The sequence below is a fragment of the Mauremys mutica genome, chromosome 3 (genome assembly GCF_020497125.1).
Source record: "Mauremys mutica isolate MM-2020 ecotype Southern chromosome 3, ASM2049712v1, whole genome shotgun sequence".
Lineage (NCBI taxonomy): Eukaryota > Metazoa > Chordata > Testudines > Geoemydidae > Mauremys > Mauremys mutica.
Window position 1 is genome coordinate 25,166,488 of NC_059074.1, and position 24,391 is coordinate 25,190,878.

Here is a 24,391-nt window from a genome sequence, read left to right on the forward strand (position 1 = left end):
AGAAGCATCTCCAAGTGTGAAATACTAGTTTACCACAAGATGTATCATCTCCTCTCCAACAAAAGAAGGCCCACAGACACCAGACAAACCATAGTGGAACATGGGTGGACAAAAGATGTTGTTGATTGCTTCCCCTACACCCATGAAGAGGAGACATGTACAAGTCCTTGTCCCATCACAGCTTGAATGCTGGCGGAAAGGAATAAAAATCCCTGTTAAGGAGAAAGTATTATCACTATGCTGCTTTGAATTCAGAGAGGGCAATATTTCTAAGCACAAGTAAAGGATCCCCAACCTGATTAATTTACATTGTTCCTAAAGGACATATAGAGTTTGCATATACAACAGCATCTATTATCTTTTGAAACCTAAGACAGTAACTCATTTGTGTGTGTATGTTTACGTGTTTTAACTTTGTAAATAGCTCTCATTTCTTTTTCCTAGTTAATAAATCTTTAGTTAGTTTATTACAGGATTGGCTACAAGTGTTGTCTTTGGTGAGACAGCTAAGGTACAATTGACCTGGGGTAAGTGACTGGTTGTAATCTAAATATTGTTGTGATTTATGGTGTAAGTGACCATCGATCACAAAAGCTTGTTCGCCTGGGTGGCAAGACAGACCCGAGTACCCAAGGTAACTGTGACTCCATGGTTAGGCTGCTTGAGGAGTTTACACTTGTTATTTGGTCGGTGAAATCTAAGTACAGAACTTACCACCAGTTTGGGGTTTTGTGCCTCGCTTCTTGACAGTCTGCCCTGAGGTTGGCACTCACACTCAAACTTGACAGCTCCTACCCTGGCCTCATCTTTAGTTCCTTCCCATCCCGCCATCCCCACTGGAGTCATTCATGCTAAAAGTTACTGGCAGACATGTGAGACATCATCTGGTAAAACGCAAGATCTTTATTTCCAAGTAATACATCTGGCCATTGCTAATTAATTTAATGTTAAAGAAAGACTTTAACAGTAGAACACAGCTGGAAAAAGGACATCAAACTGTTGCCATAGAATGGAATGTGATGTCACAAATTTAGCATTCCAATTTCCCTAGAAGAGCAGTGGTGGCCAGGCGGGATGGGACGGGGCGGGGCGGGGCAGGGTGGGGGGATGGAAAGGATGGGCTGAGGGAGGCACAAACCATCATTTATGCTGTAACATCGTTAATAATTACCAGATGTATGAAGAACTTTATGAAAAGAAAGAGGAAGGTAAATACCTTGAAGTATTTGAAAGATTTCCACAGTGTAAATGTAAATGTATCATGGCGTATCTCTGCCATTAACCAACTGACTTAGCATAAAAGTGGCATGCATGAATACAGGCACTTTAAAAGACAGCATCAAGAAGCAGCATGCAGTTAAAGGGACAGAGGCAGACTAGGATTCAAATGTAGGTTTTGTGGAACAAATGTAAAAAATATATTGTTGTTAGAAATGTGTTCATGATTTTTTTAAAATCAGTGCTCTAAGTGCAGAATTATATTTAGTAGTATCTATATTAACTATAAAGCACATGGGCTTACCCAAAAGGGTAATCTGGTGGAGCAGATGAAATTATAATTATTCATTATGTGTATTACCATAGCACCTAGGGGTTCTAGACATAGACCAGGAATCTGGTAGTATCTCACCAGCTATGTCTAGCAGCATGTCCTGGCTTGCTGCACTGGGCCAAAGCCTTTCCCAGGCTCCTTCCAAGAACATCACACTTTATGGCATGAATCTGGAAGATTTGTCAAGCATCAAATTGCCCTGTATGCATCTGGTACCTTTTGTAGCTAAGTCAGTGCAATCACACAGATGAAGTGTCCTTGCAGAGTCCATTCTGCAGTGTATCAGCACCTTATGTCCTAAGGACTGAACATTGGCTACCTTGCATCATCTGTCAATGTGCAATATTTCTTACGGTCTACCCATTCAGAAGATAAAACTGATCCTTCCATCTCAGGCCCCTTCCTTGCCTCTGGGCCCAGAATTCTAAAGTTGGGAAGCTTCTTATATCTGTTCCAGAGATGAGTGGATCCAAGAAAAAGCAACAGAATTTTCAGCGGAACCTTCAATCTAAGCACTGAAAAACTGTCCTTAAACAACTTCTTTTTTTCTTTGCACTGTTCCCAGAGGCACTGCAATACCAGGTCGATGCATGGGGTGGACAGAGCAAGCTCCTATTCCATCCCTCTATTTCAAAAATCAATTTAATATACAGTCCTCAAATAAAAGACATATCAGATATTCAAATGATAAGAACAGATTTAAAATTTTTATTAAAGTTAATGTTTAAAATTAAATATACACAACTTAAGAGGGAAGGTACTGTACATCTGGGGTCCGGGTTGAGTTATGAGGGATTACAGGTATCAGTTACAAGGATCACGAGATACATACATATCACATAACCAGCATAGACCCAGATTTAGGTGCAGGGTTTTTTATCTTAACCTTCTTGTTAGGCAAGGACACCTAACGAGTTGATGGGAAAACAGTTTCAACCAAGGATCAGTATAAAAAAGTAGGAGACCTCTCTTTCTGTCCTGTCAGTGGTGACAGACTGTGAAATACACATGTGATTTTTTTTAACAGCACATTCACAGGATATGTCTACACTGCAATGTAAGCCCAAGGTTAGTGGGACTTGAGTCAGCTGACCTGTGTTAGGGAACCCGGGGATAGAGTGTCCACATTATATTGTAACCCTAAGTTAAGACTTTTCTAAACCAGGCTCGAACCTAGAGCTCTGGTATCCACACTGCAGTGTGCAGACGTAAGTCAAAATAACCATATCCCAGTCCGTAGCACTCCCGCCCCCAAAATGTGGCTGCTCTAACCCTAGAACCGTGGTGCACTGTGGGAAAACTTTACTGCCAACACGTTACCAGGAAGCAAGTCAATTTGCAAAAGGCTTGATCAGCTCACTCTGCCTTGCAAACCCAGGAGGCTCTCTGACCGTGTGCTTGCAGATCAATAATCAGAAGAGAATGTGTTAATGCTGACCTGATCTGCTGCCATTCACAAAGTGGAGGTGGCTTCTGTTTTCAATAGAGCAGATAACAAATTGTTGGGAGAGAGGAAGCCACCCCATGGAATTGTGGGATACTTCTGGCTGACTCCTGGGACCCAAATCAGGTGGGGCTATGTCTACAGTGCAAAGCAATAGGAATCGGACCCTGGGTCCTGGCTTAAATCAAGCTTGGACCCTCCAGACCTGCAGGTTCCTGGGACCCTGGGTCTGAACCCTGGTTTAGCGCAATTGTAGCATAGATGTAAGAGGGGTTAGATTTGAGACCAGGTTCAAGCATGGGCTTCCATTGTAGTGTAGACAAACCCACAAAGGCTCCAGCTTTTTTTTTTAGCAGAGAACCCTAGTACAAACATTGCAGGTAAACTGGAAAATTCACTTCTATTAACTTCTGGCTGAGAAACCACCAAAGGAGTTGAATTTTGGATTCTTTCCTGTTCTTGGATTCCCCAAGAGACTTGATGCAGTGAGAAATGACCCATTCCTCCTCAACAGAACTCTAAGGGCACCATTAAATATTTCAGATGACACCACTGAATTTGCATTTTGAAAGTCCTGGCTTGATGTGTAAGGCCCTGAAGCCAGACCACTTCAGTGGTAGGACCCAGGATCACTGACTCAGGCAACAGAGTTGAAATTGTTGATATTTTCTGGTAACTTGAAAAGGGTAAAGGGGATCTTCATCACTAACTGACTGAATATGGGTGTGATAAATTCTGATTTTACTTGTGAGAATAGCAATACAAAACGTTGTGCTGAGAGGTCAAATTAGAAGAAAAAAGTAGTGGAACTCAAAAGCTCCATCAACTGGTTTATATTTCGATGTAAGCTTACACTTTGGCGCAGAAGATGGCAGCTACCACAAAAAAAACTCCAGCTCATTGTAGTGTATAGGAATAGAGTAACAATAAATAATAATACCTAGTTTTTATGCAGCACTTTTTCATCAGTAAATCTCAAGTGCTTTACAAAGGAGGTCAGTATCACTATTTTACAGAGGGGGAAACTGAGGTATAGTTTCCAAGGCCATCCAGCAGGCCAATGGTAGAGCCAGCAGTAGAACCCTGCCCGGCCCCTGAGCTCCTGGTCCGGGAGGCTAGCCCCCGGCCCCTCCCCTGCTGTCCCCCCTCCCCCGCAGCCTCAACTCGCTCGCTTCGCTGCTGGCGCAATGCTCTGGGCGGCAAGGCTGTGAGCTCCTGGGGCAGTGCAGCTGCAGAGCCCGGCCTGACCCGGTCTCTGTGCTGCGTGGTGGCGGTGGCAGGGTGGCCCAGCTCCAGCCGGGCGGCACAGCTGTAGCGCCGCCAGCCACCGGTGCTCCAGGCAGCGCGGTAAGGGGGCAGGGAGCAGGGGAGGTTGGATAGAGGGCAGGGGAGTTCGGGGTGGTGGTCAGGGGGCGGGGGTGTGGATGGTGGTCAGGGGGGAAACAGGGGGTTGAATGGGGGCAGGGGTCCTGGGTGGCAGTCAGGAAGGAGTGGGGGTTGTATGGGGCAGCAGGGGGCAGTCAGGGGCAGGGGTTCTGGGGGCAGTCAGGGGACAGGGAGAAGGGGTGGTTGGATGGGGCAGGGGTCCCGGGGGGGCTGTCAGGAATGAGAAGAGGGGTTGAATGCAGCAGCGGGGGTCCGGGGGCAGTCAGAAACAGGGAGCGGGTGAGTGTGGATGGGGCAGGGGTCCCAGAGGGGCCGTCAGGGAACAGTGGGGGTTGGATGGGGCAGGAGTCCTGGGGGGGCAGATAAGAAGTGGGGGCCAGGCCACGACCCCCTCCCCTAACCAGACCTCCATACAATTTACGAAACCCGATGCGGCCTTCAGGCCAAAAAGTTTGCCCGCCGCTGCACTATCCACTAAGCAACATTGCTTTCCTTTAAGTAGTTCTCAAGCCCTCCAGTGGTGTTCACTGTGTTGTGTTTTAGAGCCACTCAGACTCCAGCCAAAGCAGTATTTGTGACTAGGCCTTACATGTTGTGTATATTTAATGAACAAAGTTATTTGGACCGCACTGTGCACTCACTGAGCCACTGAGAGCCAGCCACTTTTGACCGGTGGACATATCATTGTACTTTTGCTCATATTCTAGTGAGAAAACTTTCAGATTTTTTCTGCTGCAGTTAATGTTAAAGCAGTTAAACTCTTGTGCAAGTAATATGTCTCTAATCCTGTTGATAAAATCAGTGCCTGAAGCCATAACATAATATTAAATGGCTGTCCATACTAAGACTTGAGATATTAAGGTGAACAGCAGTTAGTTAGTGTCCAAGCAGGAAGAGCCGGGTCATATAATTTTTTCCATATTCCAAATTCATCATTGTTCTCCTTAACAACACGCCCAAATAAACACCAGCAGCCTAGCAGCTACGGTCATAAACCAGTGCTATATGTTGAAATAATATTTCTGTAAGGAAACATTTCAAATTATGAAAGGGAATTTCCTTTGATCCATCCACTCCCCTTTTTTTAAGATACTAATACTTTTTACTTACTAGTATTCAAGGCCTGATCCCAAACCCACTGACTTCTGTGGGCTTTGGGCCAGGCCCACACTTCATTTCTTCCAGTGATCTCACAGTACTTTGTAAAGGTGGGAAACTATGAGAAGTTAAGATCAAATTTTCAAGCGTGGGTGCCTGAAATTGCGTCGGTAAATACATAATTTAAAAGTAGCCTTATTTTCAGAGGTGCTGGGCACTAGCAACTCCCATTCAAGTCAATGGAAGCTGTAGGGCTCTCTAAAAGTAAGGACATTTATTTATTAGGTGACTAAATATAATTTATTATGTAAGCAGCCAGTGTAATAAGGATGTGACTGACTCCAGTGGCTACTGTTTGGGATTTGCAATCTAGCCCCTGTTCTCCCCAGACTATCTGTCTGTGTGTGCGTGCATGTGTGCATGGCTGGAGGAGCGGGGGCAAGTGCAGCTCTGGCCCGTTCTTCCTAGGCTATTTGTGCATCTGTCTTTCTGTCGGGGGGAGGTTGGCAGTCCTGGCCCATTCCCCCTTAGGCTGTGTACCCGTGTGTGTGTGTGTGTGTGTGTGTGTGTGTGTGTGTGTGTGCGCGCGCGCCCCTGTTCCCCTCACACTGTGTCTGTCTTTCTGAGTTGATGGTAATGGTTGCAGCTTTGGCCTCTGTCCCTTCCCCCCCCCCACCACTGTGTATGTGTGTCATGGGGTGTGGGTTACAGCCAGGGCCGGCCCTAGACCAAATGGTGCCTCCGGGGAGAAGCGTCTTCGGTGCCCCCCCCCACACACCAATTTCTTAAACTTCTGAATACCTTACAGCACACCAAGCCTGGTGCACCCCAGGTGGTCACCTTCCCCTAAATCCGGCCGACTGCAGCCCTCCTCTGGCCCCCCAGGCTATGTGTATATGGGGGTGGCAGTCCTGGCCCCTGTTCCCCCCAGTTTGTATCTGTCTGTGTGGGGGTTGCAGCCCTGACCTCCCTCCTTCCCCCAAGCTGTGTGTAGCTGACTGGGGATGGGGTGGGGGTTGCAGCCCAGTCCGTTCCCCCCTAGGCTGTGTGTAACAGTGTGTGTGTGGGGGGGGTCTGTTGCAGCCCTGACCCCCCCCCACACACACACACACACTGTGCGTATCAGTGTATATGTGTGTGGGGGGGTAGCTCTGGCCTCTGGTCCCCCCAGGTTGTGTGTATCTGTCGGGGGCGGGGGTGCAGCCCTGGTCCCCCGCCGCTTCCCGCAGGCTGTAGCGCTTGGTCGGGGGGTTGCGGCCCAGGCTGGCGGGCAGCAGGCGGAAGGGCAGTGGCTGGCTGGGCGCGGCGCAGCGCAGGGCCCGGCCCGTCATCACTTCCCCAGGCTGCAGCGGCGGGGCGGGGATGCCCAGAGCGCTGACCTCGCTCCCGCTGTGTCGGTGTCGCTGCAGAGATCCTGCTCCTCCCCCGCGCCGCCCGGCTGCAGCAGCAGGCACCAGCCGCGGGCACCAGCCGCCACCATGAGCTCCTGCAGCTCGGACCAGTCCCCGAGCAGCTCGGCCTGCGGCAACATCCCGCTCACCCCGGCGCAGCAGCAGGCGGCGGCGGTCGGCGCCGAGCAGGACTGGGCAGCGGCCAAGGCTTTCTACGACAACCTGGTCTCCACCAAGAGACCCCGACCGGTGAGTGCGGCCAGTAGGCGGTGGAGGGGGGCGGGGGGGAGATCTCTCCGGGGCTCACAAACAGCTGTGTGTGTTTCCTTCCTCTTCTCTCTGATACGTGCCCTGTCTGCCTCCCTCTGCCGATCCTTCCCATCCAGCCTCCGGGCCTGGCTTCCCCGTGTGCCACCCCCTCCCCGTGTGCCACCCCTATCTTTTCCTCCCTGGGACACTGGGTGCCATCCCCACCCTCTCCTTCCTGGGTACATCACCCTGCAACACCTACGCCGTCCTCCCCGTGTGTCACCCCCATCCTCTCCTCCCGGGGTGCCATCCTCCTCCCCGTGTACGGTGTGTCACCCCCATCCTCTCCTCCCGCGGTGCCATCCTCTTCCCCGTGTACGGTGTGTCACCCCCATCCTCTCCTCCCGGGGTGCCATCCTCCTCCCCGTGTACGGTGTGTCACCCCCATCCTCTCCTCCCGCGGTGCCATCCTCCTCCCCGTGTGTCACCCCCATCCTCTCCTCCCGGGGTGCCATTCTCCTCCCCGTGTGTCACCCCCATCCTCTCCTCCCGGGGTGCCATCCTCCTCCTCCCTCTCCTGGGTGCCACCCACTTCCATGTCCTCCTTTCCTCCCTGTGTGTCACCTTCCCCCCTATCTCTCTCTCCACCCACCCCACCTGCCCTCTCTCACCATTCCATTGTCTACAGCCTAAGCCCCAAAATGCCATCACTGTGGCAGTCTCCTCCCGGGCTCTCTTTGACATGGTGAAAGACAGGAAAATCTACGAAGAGGAAGGGGTGGAAACCTATGTGAAATACCAGGAGGAAAACGAGAACGTCCCCCTGAAGCCTGGGCCAGCTTTCTATTTTGTCAAGGTAAGACACTCCATTTAAAAGTCCAGCTAAGCTTTCTGTTCCACAAACAACCTTACACAGAGTTTCCTGCCTGCCTCCACTCCGCCCCAGAGCCAGAGTGGTTGGTAAATACATCCGTTTACATAATCATGCAGCCAGCAGCCTTTTCTCACATAAAAATACACTAAACATGGCTCCTAAGTTTGTGTGCTGGGAGGGGAACTACTTCAGGATGTCACATCAGGGAGGATGCTGAAAGCTCAAGCCCAAATTTGGGGAAGAGGAGGAGTCTTCTACTGAACACAGTGAGGCTGCTGGAAAATGGTTTCAGGCTTAGTGGCCTGTTCGAGTTGATTGAGTAATCTCAGTTTGCTCTCTTTATCTCCCGACTGAAATAACTTAGAATAATTTTACTGTCCTCCTCTCCCTGAGTCAGTAAAGATACAAGCCTGTGTAAGATCACGTAGTATTTCCTCCTGAAAAACTGGCACAGGTTACATGGAGGAAGTTAATAGCCTCTTGACAATCTAAAGATTAAAGAATGGTTACATACACAAGGTGTGGTTAGGAGGATAGAATCAATGCCTATCAGAGTCATGATACAGACAGAAAGTTCATTTCCTTTTAAGGCATTATCAGATAATTTAGGCCCCAGATAAACCAGGGGCATAGCTACAGGTGGACCTGGGTAGGCCACAGCCCACCCACTTAGCATCCAGGCCCACCCCCAGCCCCCATTGCTCAGGCCCCATCGCTGGCCCTGCAAGATACTGCACACTGGGTGCACACACACCCAGCTCGACCAGAGGGGAGGGACAGGAGTCACACAGCAGTGGAGCACTTGACGAGTGCGCCGTGCACGCCACAGCAGGAGGAGGGTGACCCGCCCGTCCAGCGGCAATAGGCATCAAAAAACATAGGCCTGCCGCCTCTGGGAGCCAGGCCTGACATGGGGAAGTGCAACTGGGATGGGTGCTAAGAGCCACGTGCACTGGAGGGTGGCATCTCCTCCTGGAGCTGGGTGCATGCATGGGGCCACGGAGGGCCCCTGGCCAGAGCATCCATCATCCTCCACAAGGCCAGCTGGACTGGTGGGGTTGGGCAGAGGCGGGCCCCCCGATTCCTCCTGCCCCTCCATCATTGCCAGCCCACTCGAAGTCTGGGCCCAACCAAATGTTCCATGCTAGCTACATCACTGCCCCAAACTTGCATGGGTTTTAATTAGTTATAAAACCAAATTTTAAGATCTTTACTCAGTGTGGAATGACCAAGGTTGAGGATATTGACACCCTATCAAGGAATATAGTAGCTGAAATAAATGGTCAAAAGGTGAAAGATCCTGTGATTGATATCAAAGCATCTCAGAAAATAACATCCACTATTGTGAGACTGCAGATAGGCCACATTGCAGAAGTCAGAATCAATAGAGATGGGAGCAAGGTGTATGTATTTTGGAAGATGATTTAAAAAAAAATCTAGATAAATTCATGGAGGATAGATCCATCAATGGCTATTAGCCAGGATGAGCAGGGATGGTGTCCCTAGCCTCTGTTTGCCAGAAGCTGGGAATGGGCGACAGGGATGGATCACTTGATGATTACCTGTTCTGTCCATTCCCTCTGGGGCACCTGGCATTGGCCACTGTCGGAAGACAGGAGACTGGGCTAGATGGACCTTCGGTCTGACTCAGCATAGCCGTACTTATGTTCTTAAGATGTACCAGGAGCAGGCTTAAATACTTGCCTATGCTTTTGAATGTAATATTGTTAGGAAAGTGAAGCTTTTCAGATTGGATCAAGCCCTACATAGGACCCTGTACAAGTTGCTAAATTAATTCTTGAACTTCATGGCATGATACAACACTTGTCCCACAATAAAACAACACCTCAGTTTTTACTCTGTTCACTCACTTCATTTAGAATTTGCCTGACTAATGATGTGGGTTCAAGATTAATAGAATTCCTTGCACTATTTAAAAATAAAAACATTTATGACTGGCTTCAAACTTGCTGGTGCAATGAGAACAAGGCAAAGAAACTGACTCTGATTCAGGGGCCTATATGCAGGAGTGAAACTGACTATTTTGTTTTCACTGTGTGAGCTAAGAGATATGCCAAAGGTAAACAGCCCTAAATGATGTAGAGTAAACTATATTTAAAATATGCTTTCATCTTTGGTTATTTAACTGTTTCTAATAAACACAGACTTCAGCGGGGTTGCTTGAGTGTTATATATATTTGGTCCAAAGTGTTCATTTTAGTTCTTCAGGGAATTGTCACCTCACAGGCCTCACCAAAGTAGTTTTTGAGAAGATCTACTGTTTGTCGGTAATTAGACTAGCTGGGAGGAAGAGTCTATGACATAGCACTTCCATGTGGATTTAAAATAGACCCTTAACTTTAATTGTTGTAAGACTAGCCTCAGAAAGGCTATGAATAGCTAAACATTTTTTACCACTTATGATCAAATTATGGGTATGCTGAGTGGAGGGGAAAAAAGAAATAGGTGACAGCCGTGATGCGATTTCCTGTGGTCTCCTAAGTGCAACAGGGAGACGCCACCAGCAGCGCTCAGCACCTTATCAAGGGTGTGTCTGGGCAGGATGGAAGCAGGGCAATGAAAACACCCTTCCTACACACCAACAGGGTTACAGTAGATGGAGCACGTGCTACACCATTTTACAAGTATGGTAACTACTCTATATAGGTACGAGCATGCTTCCACTACCCTCCACAAGCAGAATGTGTTTTCAAAAGAGCCTAAGAGTTAGCTGCCCAGTTCCCAATGAATTTCAATAGGATTTGACTGCCCCACTCCCAAAGGCTTATTTGAAAATCCTAGTTTTTAGGTAGTGTACCTTCCTCACTCATTCCAGTGCAGTTCAGGCTGTTAGAGCCCTAAAATAGGCTCTTTAGATTTAATCATTTGCGCACTAATGATAATTTTTTAAGGACAATTGGATTGGAATGTGCTCACAATATCTTTTTAAATATTAAACCGTAACATATTATATACATGGTTGGGTGATGTGGGATTGTTTTCTCCAGCTTTCAGTCCTTGAGGCCAGAAGGGGCCATTGGATCATCTAGTCACTAGTCTGACCTCCTGCATAACACATAGGCCACTAAATTTCAAATCTGATGAGGGATTATTTTCTACTTGGATGCAGTAATGAATAGTTCTTAAATAGCGTCTCTGTATACAGACTCCTTTAAGGGAAAGCTTTAATATGTTGTTATTTTAATTTGTTGTTTGTATTACGAGAGCACAGAGGTAGGCAACCTATAGCACGTGTGCCGAAGGCGGCACACAAACTGATTTTCAGTGGCACTCACATGGTCCTGGCCACCGGTCCAGGGGGTTCTGCATTTTAATTTAATTTTAAATTAAGCTTCTTAAACATTTTAAAAACCTTATTTACTTTACATACAACAATAGTTTAGTTATATATTATAGACTTATAGAAAGGGACCTTCTAAAAACGTTAAAATGTATTACTGGCACGCAAAAACTTAAATTAGAGTGAATAAATGAAGACTCGGCACAGCACTTCTGAAAGGTTGCCGACCCCTGTGATAGCACCTAGGAGGCCTAGTCATACCAGAACCCTGTTGTGCTAGGAACTGTACAAACTGAACAACAAGACAGCCCTTGCCCCAAAGAGATTAATGTAGAACAACAGTCAAGGTTTGATGACTTTTCAATCTTAAAACCTTGAGTTTCTCACTAAAAAAGCAATTAAGCTTTCAAGTCCACAAAAGTAACTTTTCCAGGTGAACAGTATTACCTGCCACTTCGGAAGGGATTTCTGTTTACCTTCAGATTGGACTTTTGGGGCCAAATCATCAAATGTTGTGAATCAACATAACTCCATTGAAATGAGTGGAATCCAGCTGACTTACACCAACTGATCTGGCCATGGTGGGTTTGCTTTGTTTACAGTTTCTTTAAATTTCAAGAAAGTTGCAGTAAAAATAAGTGTGGTCAACACAGTCACTGTAATAGACATAATCTTATAACTTGCTGCATCCACAAGGTGCTTGGGAGTGTGTAACAGATAATTAAAAAAATAAAAACATGATGAATTACAGTAGCCAATACACTAACATCACCCTGGACAGTAAACGTATCGTCTTATCTGATATATCAGTGAATATGCAGTGTTGTTGTAGCCATGTCGGTCCTAGGATATTAGAGAGACAAGGTGGGTGAGGTAATATCTTTTACTGGACGAACTTCTGTTGGTGAGAGAGATACGCTTTCAAACTACACAGAGCTCTTCTTCAGGTCTGGGAAAGGTACTGAGAATGACACAGCTAAATACAAGATTGAACAGATAATTTAGTATAAGTAGTTAGCACTTATTGTAAGGGACCATTCAAGATGAAGTTAATACCTGTGTAATCATAGGACACAAAAGGCATTAGGGGGTGACAGATTGTTGTAAGAAGCCATAAATCCAGTGTCTTTATTAAGACCATGATTTTTAGTGTCTAGCAAAGTTATGAATTTCAGCTACCAGGCTTCTCTTTTAAAAGTGTTGTGCAGGTTTTCTTTGAGGATGAGGACTGATAGGTCAGATATAGAGTGACTGCTTTGTGAAAAGTGTCCCACAAAGCAAAAGCGTGATATTACCTCATTCACCTTGTCCCTTCAATAAATACCCAGTGTACTGGAATACTACAGGCCCATGGACACAAGGTGGGAAAGGGGACACAGGGAGTCTTACCCTTTCTCTATGAATAGGATCTCTCTGTAGGTTTATAGATGGCTGTCACCTAGAGCTTTCCTAAGCATAGTCCACACAAGAAGGCCAAGAATTTCAAAGCTAAGTGCCCAAGGGTCGGCTATTGAGAGTACATTTAAGCACCTAAATAAGTGGTCTGGTTTTTAAAAGCACCATCTTGTTCCTTTATCTTTTCTGATACCCTCGGTCACTGGTTCTCAAACTTATTTGATCGGGCCCCCTTCTTTGTGTATGTAGCTGTTTACACTCCCACCTCTCAAGGACATATACCACCACCCAGCTCTGAAGGCAGCGCCGTGCCAGCAGACTTAGCACCCCTTTGCCACCCTTATTTTTCTGCTGCTGCTGCCAACCCAGGGCTGACAGCTGGAATCCCGCCGCCTCCAAGTGCGGGTTTGGGGAGCAGGGAAGGAAACCTGAGCCCAGCTTGCCTCCCAGTGAGGGATTGAGTGGGAGAGGAGGAGGCTCCGAGCCCAGGTGTCAGGGCCCTTCTGCAGGAGCCCCAGCTACCCAAGGCTGACAGAGCTCTTAAAAAAAAAAAAAACCCAAAAACACACAGCTCTCACTGCCTTTGACACATTGCTCTGCCTTCCTTGGGAGGTCCGCCCCATAGTTTGAGAACCACTGCCCTAGGTTAACCAGGATCAATCCAACTCACTACTTGGATTAGGAACCTCCAAGGGAAATATGTACTGGATAAGGCAGGATTTAATGCTCATTATTTAGGGACAAATTGTCAGTCCTGCCTTCCTAATTAGTGTCTGCACCAAACCTGCATTTGTAATCACATATATAAAGGCACTTGTGAATTTTGCAGGAGCAATTTAGATGTTGAGTTTAAAAAGTGTCTCTCAATACCTGTATCCGTTAACAAAATTTCATAAAGGATTACCAAAAAATATTAACAGGTACCATCTACAAACAGCTGTACAGGTCTGGAAAAAAATAATCTTTTGGCTCCTGGAGAAATCCCATTATCGAAAACCAGGAAAAATTCCAGTCAAATACAGATCATAGTAAAACAAATGTACTTCAGCCTCCAGAATCTAGAAAGATTAGATTCCACAGTTCATCTGAAAACTAAAAGACCTTTGGTGGTGTACAGTACCTTTACAGATTTATTTTAGGTGATGATAGATAACTTCATTATAAAGATGAATTCTGTAACTTTCATCAAAAGAAAACTGCTTATTTGCTTCTCTTATAACAAGTCCCAGAACATAGTTGCTGTGAGGTGAAGAAGAGAAATGAATAAAACAAGTTTTGCAAGTTTAAACTGCCAAACTGCTTTTCACATTCTTCTTCAAGGCAGGGCCCATGTGTATAACCAAAATTACTCTGATTGAGAGGATGCATATGCAGCTTGTTTATGCACATCAATGTTTCTAACCTGCAGGCACTAGAACAGGTCAATGCCCGGCTTCGTGAGCTGTACCCTAATGATGAAGAGCTATTTGATATTGTTCTGATGACTAATAACCATGCCCAAGTGGGAGTGAGACTCATAAACAGCATCAATCACTATAGTAAGTAAAATAAATAACATTCTGTAGAGCTGCTTGCTGCCAGGCTGTAAACTGAAGCATTTTCAGTTTGCGTGCTCTGACCCTGGAATGGGCAGTTCCTTTGATACAGATACCCATTGCTAGGTGAATGATGTTTATTTGTGTGTGTCAGAACAAGCGAGAGTGTGTTAAACAGGATTTGGCCCAAAGCTCTAGGTTTAACTTGTCAAGTCTGAATCTCAATTTCTAAGAAAAGGTCCTTGAATGTTTCTTTATTTTGTATTTTTCCCTCTAAACTTGCAATCACTGAGCTGTCTCAGAGGGATTTGGCGGGGGGATTCTTGGGGGATAAGAAACGATCAAACATTGTGGCCAAGTTAAACCTCTTAAAGTTGTCAAAAGTCAGACTACTACTGAACATGAAAAACTTCTTTAAAAGTTTAACATTAATTGAAAAATAAGATTCTTCTTGTAGGACTAGAGTGCCAGCTGCTCAGCTGATGTAAATTAGTATCACTCCATTGATTCTGAATAGTCACTTTGTAAAACTGGAAGTCTTCAGAAGGACATAGAGGAAGTCCTTAGCTGAAGATCTGGCCACTATGTCCTTCTCAAGATTCATACAGTTAAATTTCAGTCTTTCCAACATGTGACTGCAAGAGTTGTCATGCCAAAGTAGACCATGAGTGCATCTAAGATGGTATCCCAACTCCAGATGACCCCATGTTTCAGAGGAAGTCGGGAAAGTAGCTTTTGCTCAGTAAGAAATTGGGATAAATGTACATCAAGGAGAGATCTTAATATTTCATACATTTTACTCTGTTCAGGTAGTAACTGTATTTTGTTTGTGTTAGGACAAAAACACAGCAGGGTTGCACCTTGTCATATTTTGTTTGTTTCTTCTGTATCTGAGATTTTCATGCCTGTTTTTAGGTTTATCGATTGAACGCTTCTGTATGACTGGTGGAGAAAGCCCTATTGGTTACCTAACAGCATATCTTACCAACTTATACCTTTCTGCTGACTCTGAAAAAGTCCAAGAAGCTATAGAAGCAGGTTTGGATTGGCTCTTACCTTGGTTTATTTCTCACTTAAGCCTATTATCACACGAACTCAATAATTGCATGTATCTTTTCCACAGGAGATGGAAATATTTCAGTAAATTAAATGGAGTCCAATACATATACGTAATATTAACTAGTCACTGTTTTTATTTAATGATTATTATCCTTCTGCTTGGATCTTGTTTCTTATAATGCCCCTCTTTGCCCCCTGCACTGTGTCAGTAATGCCATCCTAACCAATCCTTTCTTTATCTCTTACTCCCAGCTTCATGTCTTCATCCATGCTGCCCCTCTCCCTTGCATGACCACCAGTGTACCAGTCCTCCCTCCTGTCTCATTCAAATTCCTCCTGACGTCACCTTTTCTCTGATGCCAAAAATTAGCCAACATCCAGTGCTTTCTGCACTGCAACGTTAGAAAGAAGAGAGTGAGCTTAAAATGAAAATAAATAAATAAAGCTGGAGTAAATATCGTCCTCAGAATTTCCCACTATTTCTTATCTTCAGTGTGACTTAGGGTCCAATCCTGCAAACACTTATGACTGAAAGTAACTATGCATGAGAATAATTTCACTTAAATCAATGGGACTGCTTGCATATATAAAGTTACTCCTATGCATAAATATATCCGGGGTCAGGGCCTTAGACTGTAAGATCCTCTGGGCAGTGAAGTTTTGTACCCATTCTGTGTCTATGCCATTGCAATGACAATTAATACTAGTGAGTCCACTGGAAACTGCTAACTGAGCTTCTGATGTATTTTCAGGCATTGCATCTGCTACAATGTTCACTGCAAATAAAGACATACCTTACTGTGATAAGCAGCTGAGGGTGGCGTTTGATGGGGATGCTGTTCTCTTTTCTGATGAGTCAGAGCAGATCGTCAAAGAGCATGGATTAGATAGATTTTTTGAACACGAACAGATGAATGAGAATAAACCCCTTGCACAGGTATCTGCTTCTTGAACTGTTAAGACAACTTCGCTTTTTTATTGCTTAAATTGTAGTTGGTACTTTGATTTTGTTTTTCGTATGTGTACATTGTTTTTCTCTTAAATTTATGCATTGTGTCTTGTTCTTCATGGATTTTTTTTTTTTTTTGTGATTCAAAGAACCTTTTAATTGTAACATCAATTGCATTATACCTGCTTGGATTTCCTTTTTCACAGACAGTCATTAGAATGCATGTTTGATATTTAAGTGCCTGATACTGCAGTCCTTACACGGGACTCCCATTTCATTGGGAATATTGCATGAGTAAGAACATGAGGTCCTTGTAGCTACCTCTAGAGATATTTTCACTTAATCATCCCCTAGAGGTCTGATCCAAAGTCCACTGAATTCATTGAAAAAGACTACTATTGATATCAATGGACTTTGGGTCTGGTCCTAAGCGAGGTGAACATGGCAGCCTATATCCATTCATAACAATCAGCCCCACTTCCAAACATACTACTCTGAAACATTTAGTCAGTATTTGTGATCCTTTGTTGCCCTCTGTGCATGTAACAGAATGCACATGTCTGGGCTTGGAATGTAATATCCATTCATACTTTGTTCCACTTTTTATTGTCATATGGAACAGCTATTGTACATCTCTCAATAACATATTAATAAAGAATTGGCATTTGTTTCAAATGCCAGAATGGTCCAAATGTAATATTTATGTTCGTTGTCAAACAGAATTATGATGTTTGTCCAGGAATGCAAACATGTTAGAATCAACTTAAACCAACTTTACTTCCATTTACACTGGTATAAATCAGAATAAGGGCCTGATCTTTGAAAGCAATGGGAATTGTAGGTACTCGGTGTGTCAGAGTTTGACCCAAAATTGTTTTCGTTTTTAATTTTGGGTTTCATCCTTCTGTCACTCAAACTGTTGTAAATCTGAAGGAACTCCACAGAAGTCAGTGTAGTTACACGAGTGTAAAAAGTCAGTATGAGAACAGAATCAGGTGTCATTAAAAAGCAAAAGGTATGTTTTTCATTTCATGAACTCTGGACAGAAAATATACCTGTGTATTAGGGCTTTCCAGCCCCAGTCAGGGTCAAGACCCCTCTGAATTAGGCACTGTAGAGAAATATAGATTTACAAGATCCCTGCCCCAAAGATCATACAGTCTAAGAAGACAGGCAACGTACAAAGAGAGTAAGAGGGATGCACTGAAATATATAGAAATTATTATATACAAATATACTTTGTGATGGGAGGGCATTCTGTTATGCAAATAGGTATCAGCATTCAGCAACTGCCCCACCCAGCCAAGCTGTCACTGGTTGGTTGGTTTTCTTTGTAGGCATTCTGTTGAGAAAGGGTTCCAAGGAAGAGAAGGTAGTGGCCTTATGGATCATGAAAGAGTTCTATACATAAGGACCAGCATGGAAGAAAGTACAGAGATGTTTGTGGGAGAAGTGGAAAAACATTAAACATGTTTCTGATATTTTATTCCTAGGGCCCTTTGAAAGGTTTTCTGGAAGACTTAGGGAAGCTGCAGAAGAAATTTTATGCAAAAGACGAACGATTAGATTGTCCTATAAGAACCTACCTCGTCACAGCTAGAAGTGCAGCAAGTTCTGGAGCCAGAGTGCTGAAGACTCTCCGTAGCTGGGGTTTGGAGATTGATGAGGCACTTTTTCTTGCAGGAGCTCCTAAAGGACCAATTTTGGTGAAAATACGGCCTCATATTTTCTTTGATGATCAGATGTTTCACATTGAAGGAGCACAACAACTGGGTACTGTAGCAGCACATGTACCTTATGGCATTGGTCAGAAGTACTACAAATCCAAACCTAAAGATGACACTGTTAAAAAATAGCTTCCCTTTAACTTAGACAGCCTCTAACACATAAATAGTTAAGTCTGAAAACTCTACATTTGTATATTATAAGGAGTATGTTTAAAGATTTGACCTTCCTAGCGAAATAAGTTTTAAAAGGAAATATTTTTAATATAAACTTGTTTTTAATAGTTTTTTTTAATAGTACTCTCTTGAACACTTTTTGGTTTGGTTTGCTAGGTCTAGCACTGTAGTTTTTTTTAATATTAGGAAAAGTCTTGTATTGTTTTTATAGCTTAAGCCATATTTTAAAGACATTATATATATATATATATATATATATATATAATATAATATATATATATAGTGTGTGTGTGTGTGTGACTTCTCTGAAAGTGTTGTAAATGGGTTATTTATAACATGAATCATGCTGCATAAAGAATATTTACAGGTTATTTTTGAAAAGACCAAAAATGTGGTGCGAGTATGTTTACCTATTCAGGGTCAGTTTGTTGAATATATATGCCCAGTGATTGTGTCATCACGAATCTGTGATCTGTATGGGTGATTTGTAATTCCAGTGGAAACTGTTAGTTTGTTTGGCCTTGTGTTTACAGGAACTCTTTATTTTTCTAAACTATTTTTCCTACTCAAATAAAGCTGACTTTGCAGAACATTGCCATTTTTCTGTGTTGGGGGTGGGGGTGGGGAGACTTTTTTTTCCTCAACAAGGATCACTCAGAAGTTATGGCTCTTCTGAGGCCTATGTGAAATGAGTTTGGTGACCTCAGTTCAGTTTCTGGTCGACCAGTGTCCACTTCAACACCACATTGCACATTGTTGATAAGCTGAGCAGAGGACCAAGGAATGAGTAGGTATGGAAAAGGGAATTTATCCACACCATCTAGAACATGCAGCGTGTTGGCCAGAGCATAGTTAGCAGGCTTGCAATGCCTCATTTTGTGTTGATCTGTAGATGGAGGACATTTTCTCCAGAGCTGTCAGTCCTTAACCAATCTTGAGCACTGAAGTGTATGAGGAGAAAAATGTAAAAAAGATCCTACTGTTTTTATTATATTATACATTTGTTCATCAGTTCATTGACACTGAAGGTTCTGTTCTTTGTTGTTTTAGTTATGCAGGTTTACCTTCAGATATGTCAGATACATGTTGCAACATGTCATCAGTGTAAGATTTGCAAGAACACATTGTAGCTGAGATTAAGTTAGCACAAATTCTATTTCATCCTTCCAAAGGAGGTTCCTCTTCACACACTTTATAAAGTTTCTGAATGCAAACCACAAGGGATTGACTTTAAATCTCAGGACACATTTAGGCCAACATTTTGAAAAGGGGCCTCTGATTTTGTACGTCTCAGATTTTGGATGCCCATCCTGACACCTTGGCAGCTGATTCTCTAAAGTGCTGAGCACACACAACTCAGCTGGGAGTGTATAGCATCTCTGAAAATCAGGTTCAATTCATTTCAAGTTGAGTGTTTTTAAAAAAAAGACAGACTCAGAGGCTACTTTTAAAAATACTGTTCACAGTGATTCTAGCCATGAGGTATGAAGATTGCTGATTAAGTTTTCTGTAGTTAACAAAGGCTGTGTTTACAGTTTTCTTTAATATAAGCAAAGGAAATATCCTGGTATCTGGTTTGGTTTTGTATAGCTCTGTGGTTGAATGGGCACATCACAAGTACTTGTTTGGCATCTTCTCTAACAGGATAGACTTGCCCATTGTCCATTACAAAATCAAAAGTAAAATCATAATGTATTTTTTGGAATGTTCTGCAACAGTTTGAAGCATATTTTTTAAATCTTCCGGATAATTTAGTAATGAACTCATCAACAAGGAGTCAGGCTGCAATCCCGTTTAAGCTTTTGAAGAGATGGTAGTAAGATAGATACCTTGAATCCTCCTGGAAAGCTTTAATTTTGGAAAACAATGATCATTGCTAAGGGGCTAACTTTCTCATTATGGAAACAACCCACTGTGCAAATATAGTATACTGAAGAACTGACTGAATAGAAGTGATTAAGTTTTTAATCAAATACCTTTTCCAGATTTGCTGAACTTTGTTCTGATATACTGTGGCAGTGCTTTTTGGAAAGGATTTAGACTGAAAATATATTATAGGCCAAAGGCTGAATTTGTTGTCTTCTTGATAATATTAATTTGGTTGGTGTGTTCTAACTGGGATAATCACAGGATAGAGATGAGGTTTGGGGTATTTTTAAGCATTGCTCCAGGTCAGCATTTCTTCTGGGTGTGGTTCTTAGAATGAAAAGCAAAACTCATCCCTTTGACTTGGCTTTCCCTCTCTCTCTCTCACACACACACACACACACACACACACACACACACTCAGGGTGTGTACACACTGTCACTAAGTCTGCGATTCTTTCACAGAGGTCGCGGAAGTCATGGATTCTGTGACTTTCTACGACCTCCATGACTTCTGCAGTAGCTGGTGTGGCTGATTTCAGGGCCCTGGGGCCAGCTGCTCTGGTGCCCCACAGCCAGCCACACCTGCCAATGCTACAGTGGCCCAGGGCCAGCTGCTCCAGCGGTCCCCGTGGCTAGATGATGTAGCGGGCAGTCCCAGGCAGCTGGCTCTGGGGATCGCTAGAACAGCAGCTGGTCTGGCTGGTTCTGGGGAACACCCGAGCAGTGGTCCTGCGGGAGCCCTGGGGACCGCCTATGCAGCTGGAGCAGGGGCACCTGGAGGCCATCCGGAGAGCGGTTCCCAGGAGCAGCAACCAGGAGGCAGTCAACCCCCAGCACTGGAGCAGCCCCCGCCCTCCCCCCCAGCAGGGGATCCCCGCAGCAGCGAGGCTCCAGAAGTAGAGATTTAGTCAGGGGTATTTTTGGTAAAAGTAATAGATAGGTCATGGGCTGTGAATTTTTATTTATTGCCTGTGACCTGTCCATGACTTTTACCAAAAATACCCCTAACTAAATCTTAGCCTTAACTATTAATAACTAACTTATCTTGGTCAGGGGTGTGAATAAGCCACTCCCAAGTAATGTTAGTTACACCGACCTAAGCATCAGTGTGGAAAGCGCTATGTTGGCAGGAGAGCTTCTGACGCTGATACAGCTACCGCCTCTTGTGAGAGCTGGGTTTGGAGGACAACTTTGATATACTTCCTTCTTTTTATTTTCCTTCATAAAGGAGGAAAAACTCAGATGCTTCAAAATGTATGTTATTCTGTGTGTTGCATTGTGCTTGTGTTACTTAGTTTGCTAGCTTCTGTACAATTTTGTACATATACAAAATGTTTGCTACCTCAGGCTCAATCCTGTGAGGTGATCAGCACCCTCAGATTCTAGCAGCAATAACTATTGGAAATAGGGGTGCTTGACACTTTACCGAATTGCACCTATGATGAGCCAGAATGTACAGGTTTATCTACATCTACCTTTGTTGCAGGGGTTTTGTGGCTTTAAGGTGGGTAAATGTTTGTAAAATATTTTGAGATACTCAAGTGGTATAATTGTGAAGCATTATTATGTTTGGGGGTGGTTTTTTGTTTTTTGGTCATTGCATTACTTAGCTGTCCTCTCAATGTTGTAAGTATTTAATATGTGTTGTGATCCTGACTGATCATGCTCATCTTTTAGTATCTGAATTATTTGTCTTATCAATTACGCTATTTTCTAATTTAACAAGGAAATACATTTGTTCTCAGCAAAAAAACCTAGGCAACATTTGCTTTCACTGTAGACTAGTGATTTTTGTGGGTGCTCAACTTGAGCAGCTTTGATTTTTGGAAAGTGGATGTTCAGCCCTTTTTAAAATCAGGTCCCTTTAAGGCAGGGGTCTCAAACTCATTTTACCTTAGGGATAAGGTGTCCAGATGTCCCGATTTTATAGGGACAGTCACGATTTTTGGGTCTTTTTCTTATATAGGCTCCTATTACCCCCACCCCCGTCCCAATTTTTCACACTTGTTTCTTGGTCACCCTACTTAGGGCCAGGGCCAGTCCTCAAATCCTCCCCACATGCCAATAATGTCACTGAAGATGGTGTTCAGAAAAGAAAATATTTGTATTGTATTTTTTTTATTTTGAATTTCTTAGAAATAATAAAACTGTCATACAGCTTTATACAATTCTTCGCCTGCCAGAGAGTTTTTAGTGTTTGCCAGACACCTGGCAACCCTTCAGTTCTGTCAGTTTGTTGATGTTTGGACTCAGTGACTGAGCAGTTGAAACCTTCAGGATCGCAGCAAGATGTGCATCAGATAGTTGTGTTCAGTATTTTGACTTGTTTATATTCATTGTGGAAAAAAGTGACACTGACTCTGCCAGCAACTAATGATGTTGCCTCCATGGCTGACGCTGCCTGGCGACTAGTGAGGTATCGCTGTCCCTCTCCCCCAGCCAATGGGAGCTGCGGGGGGCGGCACCTGCAGCAGACATTGGGCGGCGTGTCTGCATGTGTCTCTCTACCGCGGGCCACGGTGGGGAGGTTCTTGGGCCACAGATGGCTCACGGGCCGGGACATTGAGACCCCTGCTTTAAGGAGCCTCAAGTTGGGCACCCAAAATCACTGCCATTTTTGAAAATCTTGCCTCTGGGGACTTTGTCTTAGGAGACAGGAGGCAGTGTTTTGAGGGACAGTATTCAGCTAAGTGAACTTGGTAATGTCTTTTTCAATCTCTGTTAGATCCTTGAGAAAGTGTAAAATCTTCAGAGACCAAGTTCTACCCATTGACTTATGCCACTAGAACCCCAATTAAGTCAGGGTAAAACAAGGCCCTATGTTTTAATGCTCCCTTCAGATGAATATTAAGAAAAACAGGAGCCTGGTCAGATAATAGCATGGTCTTTATCATGTATTAGATTAAATCAGCAATCACTATAGATACATATCCCTCTTCTAAGTTTTGTACTGAGAGATCGAGTTTTCTCCGAGTGTCTATTGAAATCTTTCATGTTTTGAAGGGATCTGGAGGCCTTAGATAGCTTTTGTAACCCAATTAGTTTCATTTTTCATTGCGTGGATAATTCAAAGTCACCTGATATTAAATATTTTGGATACTTTAAGAAATATTTCAATAGAAAATTGATTTGAAATTGAGCCATTTAGAGGTTCACTATGGTTTATCTTCTGTCTCCCGTTTTTGCTTTCATAGTACTAACCTTCATGCTTTTGTCTCTAGATTGGCCCAGGGTTTGCATTGGGAAACCTAAACAAACGAAAAGGACTGCTGCTTAAAAAATAAGGAAGCAAACCTTGTCTGAAGCTTTCAATATTCAAGATTAGTGTATACATAGCTGAACTGATGTCCATAAGTGCATCTGTGATCTTTTCTTTATTAGTTCTATGTAATAAATTCACCCATAACCGGTCATTAATAAAAAATGTAAAAAATGCATTCAGCCCTGTTTTGTAATGAAGAATTTGTTAAGCAATATCATTCAGTAGCTTAGATCTGCGTAAAACCTGAGTATGACTTAATATGGAAGGTACCTCACAAGGTCATCTACTCCAGCCCCCTGCGCTAGACCATTCCTGACGAAAGTTTGTCTAACCTGTTGAAAACCTCCAGTGATGAAACCTATTCCAATACTTAACTGTCCTTTTAGTTAGAAAGTTTTTCCTAATATCTAACCTAAATCTACCTTACTGATTAAGCCCATTACTTTTTGTCCTATCTTCAGTGGACATGGACAACAACTGATCCTCAGCCTTTTGACTTTATAAAAGCTCTTAATGTATCTGAAGACTATTATCAAGTTCTCCCTCCATCTTCTTTTCTCAAGATTAAACATGCCTTTTTAAAAAAAAATATTGCCTTGTAGTTGAAGGGGTACCCTGAACTGGACACTGTACTCCAGCTGAGGCCTCATGAGTGCTGAGTACAGTGAGACAATTACCTCCCATCTTTGAAATGACAGTCCTCTTCACATAACCCAGAATATTAGTCTTTTTTGGAACTACAACACACTGTCAGATATATTTAATTTGTGATCCACAATAACCCTCAGATCCTGTTCTGCAGTATTACTGCCTAGCCAGTGTTTTGCCATTTTCATAGAATCACAGGATTTGAAGGGACCTCATCTAGTCCAATCCCCTGCACTCAAGGCAGGACTACTTAATAACTAGACCATTCCTGACAGGTGTTTGTCTAACCTGTTGTTAAAGACTTCCAGTGACAGAGATTCCACAACAGCCCTAGGCAACGGGTTCCACTGCTTAACTACCCTGACAGATAGGAAGTTTTTCCTACTATCCAACATAACCCCCTTCTTGCTGCAGTTTAAGCCCATTGTGTCTTGTTCTATCCTTAGAAGTTAAAGAGAACTATTTTTCACCCTCTTCC

At 43.7% G+C, this 24,391-nt stretch overlaps 1 protein-coding gene and 1 pseudogene across 3 annotated transcripts; one reads left to right on the forward strand and one right to left on the reverse strand.

The window, feature by feature from the left end:
- Positions 1-1,084: 1,084 nt before the first annotated feature.
- On the forward strand, positions 1,085-23,426 carry LOC123366864 (cytosolic 5'-nucleotidase 1A-like). Of its 3 annotated transcripts, none has more exons than XM_045010703.1 (8): positions 1,085-1,208; positions 6,890-7,120; positions 7,809-7,976; positions 14,099-14,228; positions 15,141-15,263; positions 16,037-16,221; positions 17,727-18,006; positions 23,225-23,426. In XM_045010703.1, exons 1-8 carry the CDS (start codon positions 1,179-1,181, stop codon positions 23,278-23,280), a joined length of 1,203 nt encoding a protein of 400 aa, XP_044866638.1. In that variant the 5' UTR covers positions 1,085-1,178; the 3' UTR covers positions 23,281-23,426. The 3 variants fall into 3 exon arrangements, with proteins under 3 accessions (XP_044866638.1, XP_044866637.1, XP_044866636.1); XM_045010702.1 differs by having other exon boundaries at positions 17,727-18,126; positions 23,225-23,346; XM_045010701.1 differs by lacking the exon at positions 23,225-23,426 and having other exon boundaries at positions 17,727-18,721.
- Positions 2,098-2,273, reverse strand: LOC123367709 (annotated as a pseudogene).
- Positions 23,427-24,391: the final 965 nt, after the last annotated feature.

What these genes read in the sequence shown, in the direction of transcription:
- LOC123366864 (XM_045010702.1), top strand. Translation starts at nt 1,179, where the DNA reads ATGAAGAACTTTATGAAAAGAAAGAGGAAG. An exon ending in CCAAGAAGCTATAGAAGCAG is followed by an intron (nt 15,264 to 16,036) that starts GTTTGGATTGGC and finishes ATGTATTTTCAG; the next exon opens with GCATTGCATCTGCTACAATG. An exon ending in AGAATAAACCCCTTGCACAG is followed by an intron (nt 16,222 to 17,726) that starts GTATCTGCTTCT and finishes TTTTATTCCTAG; the next exon opens with GGCCCTTTGAAAGGTTTTCT.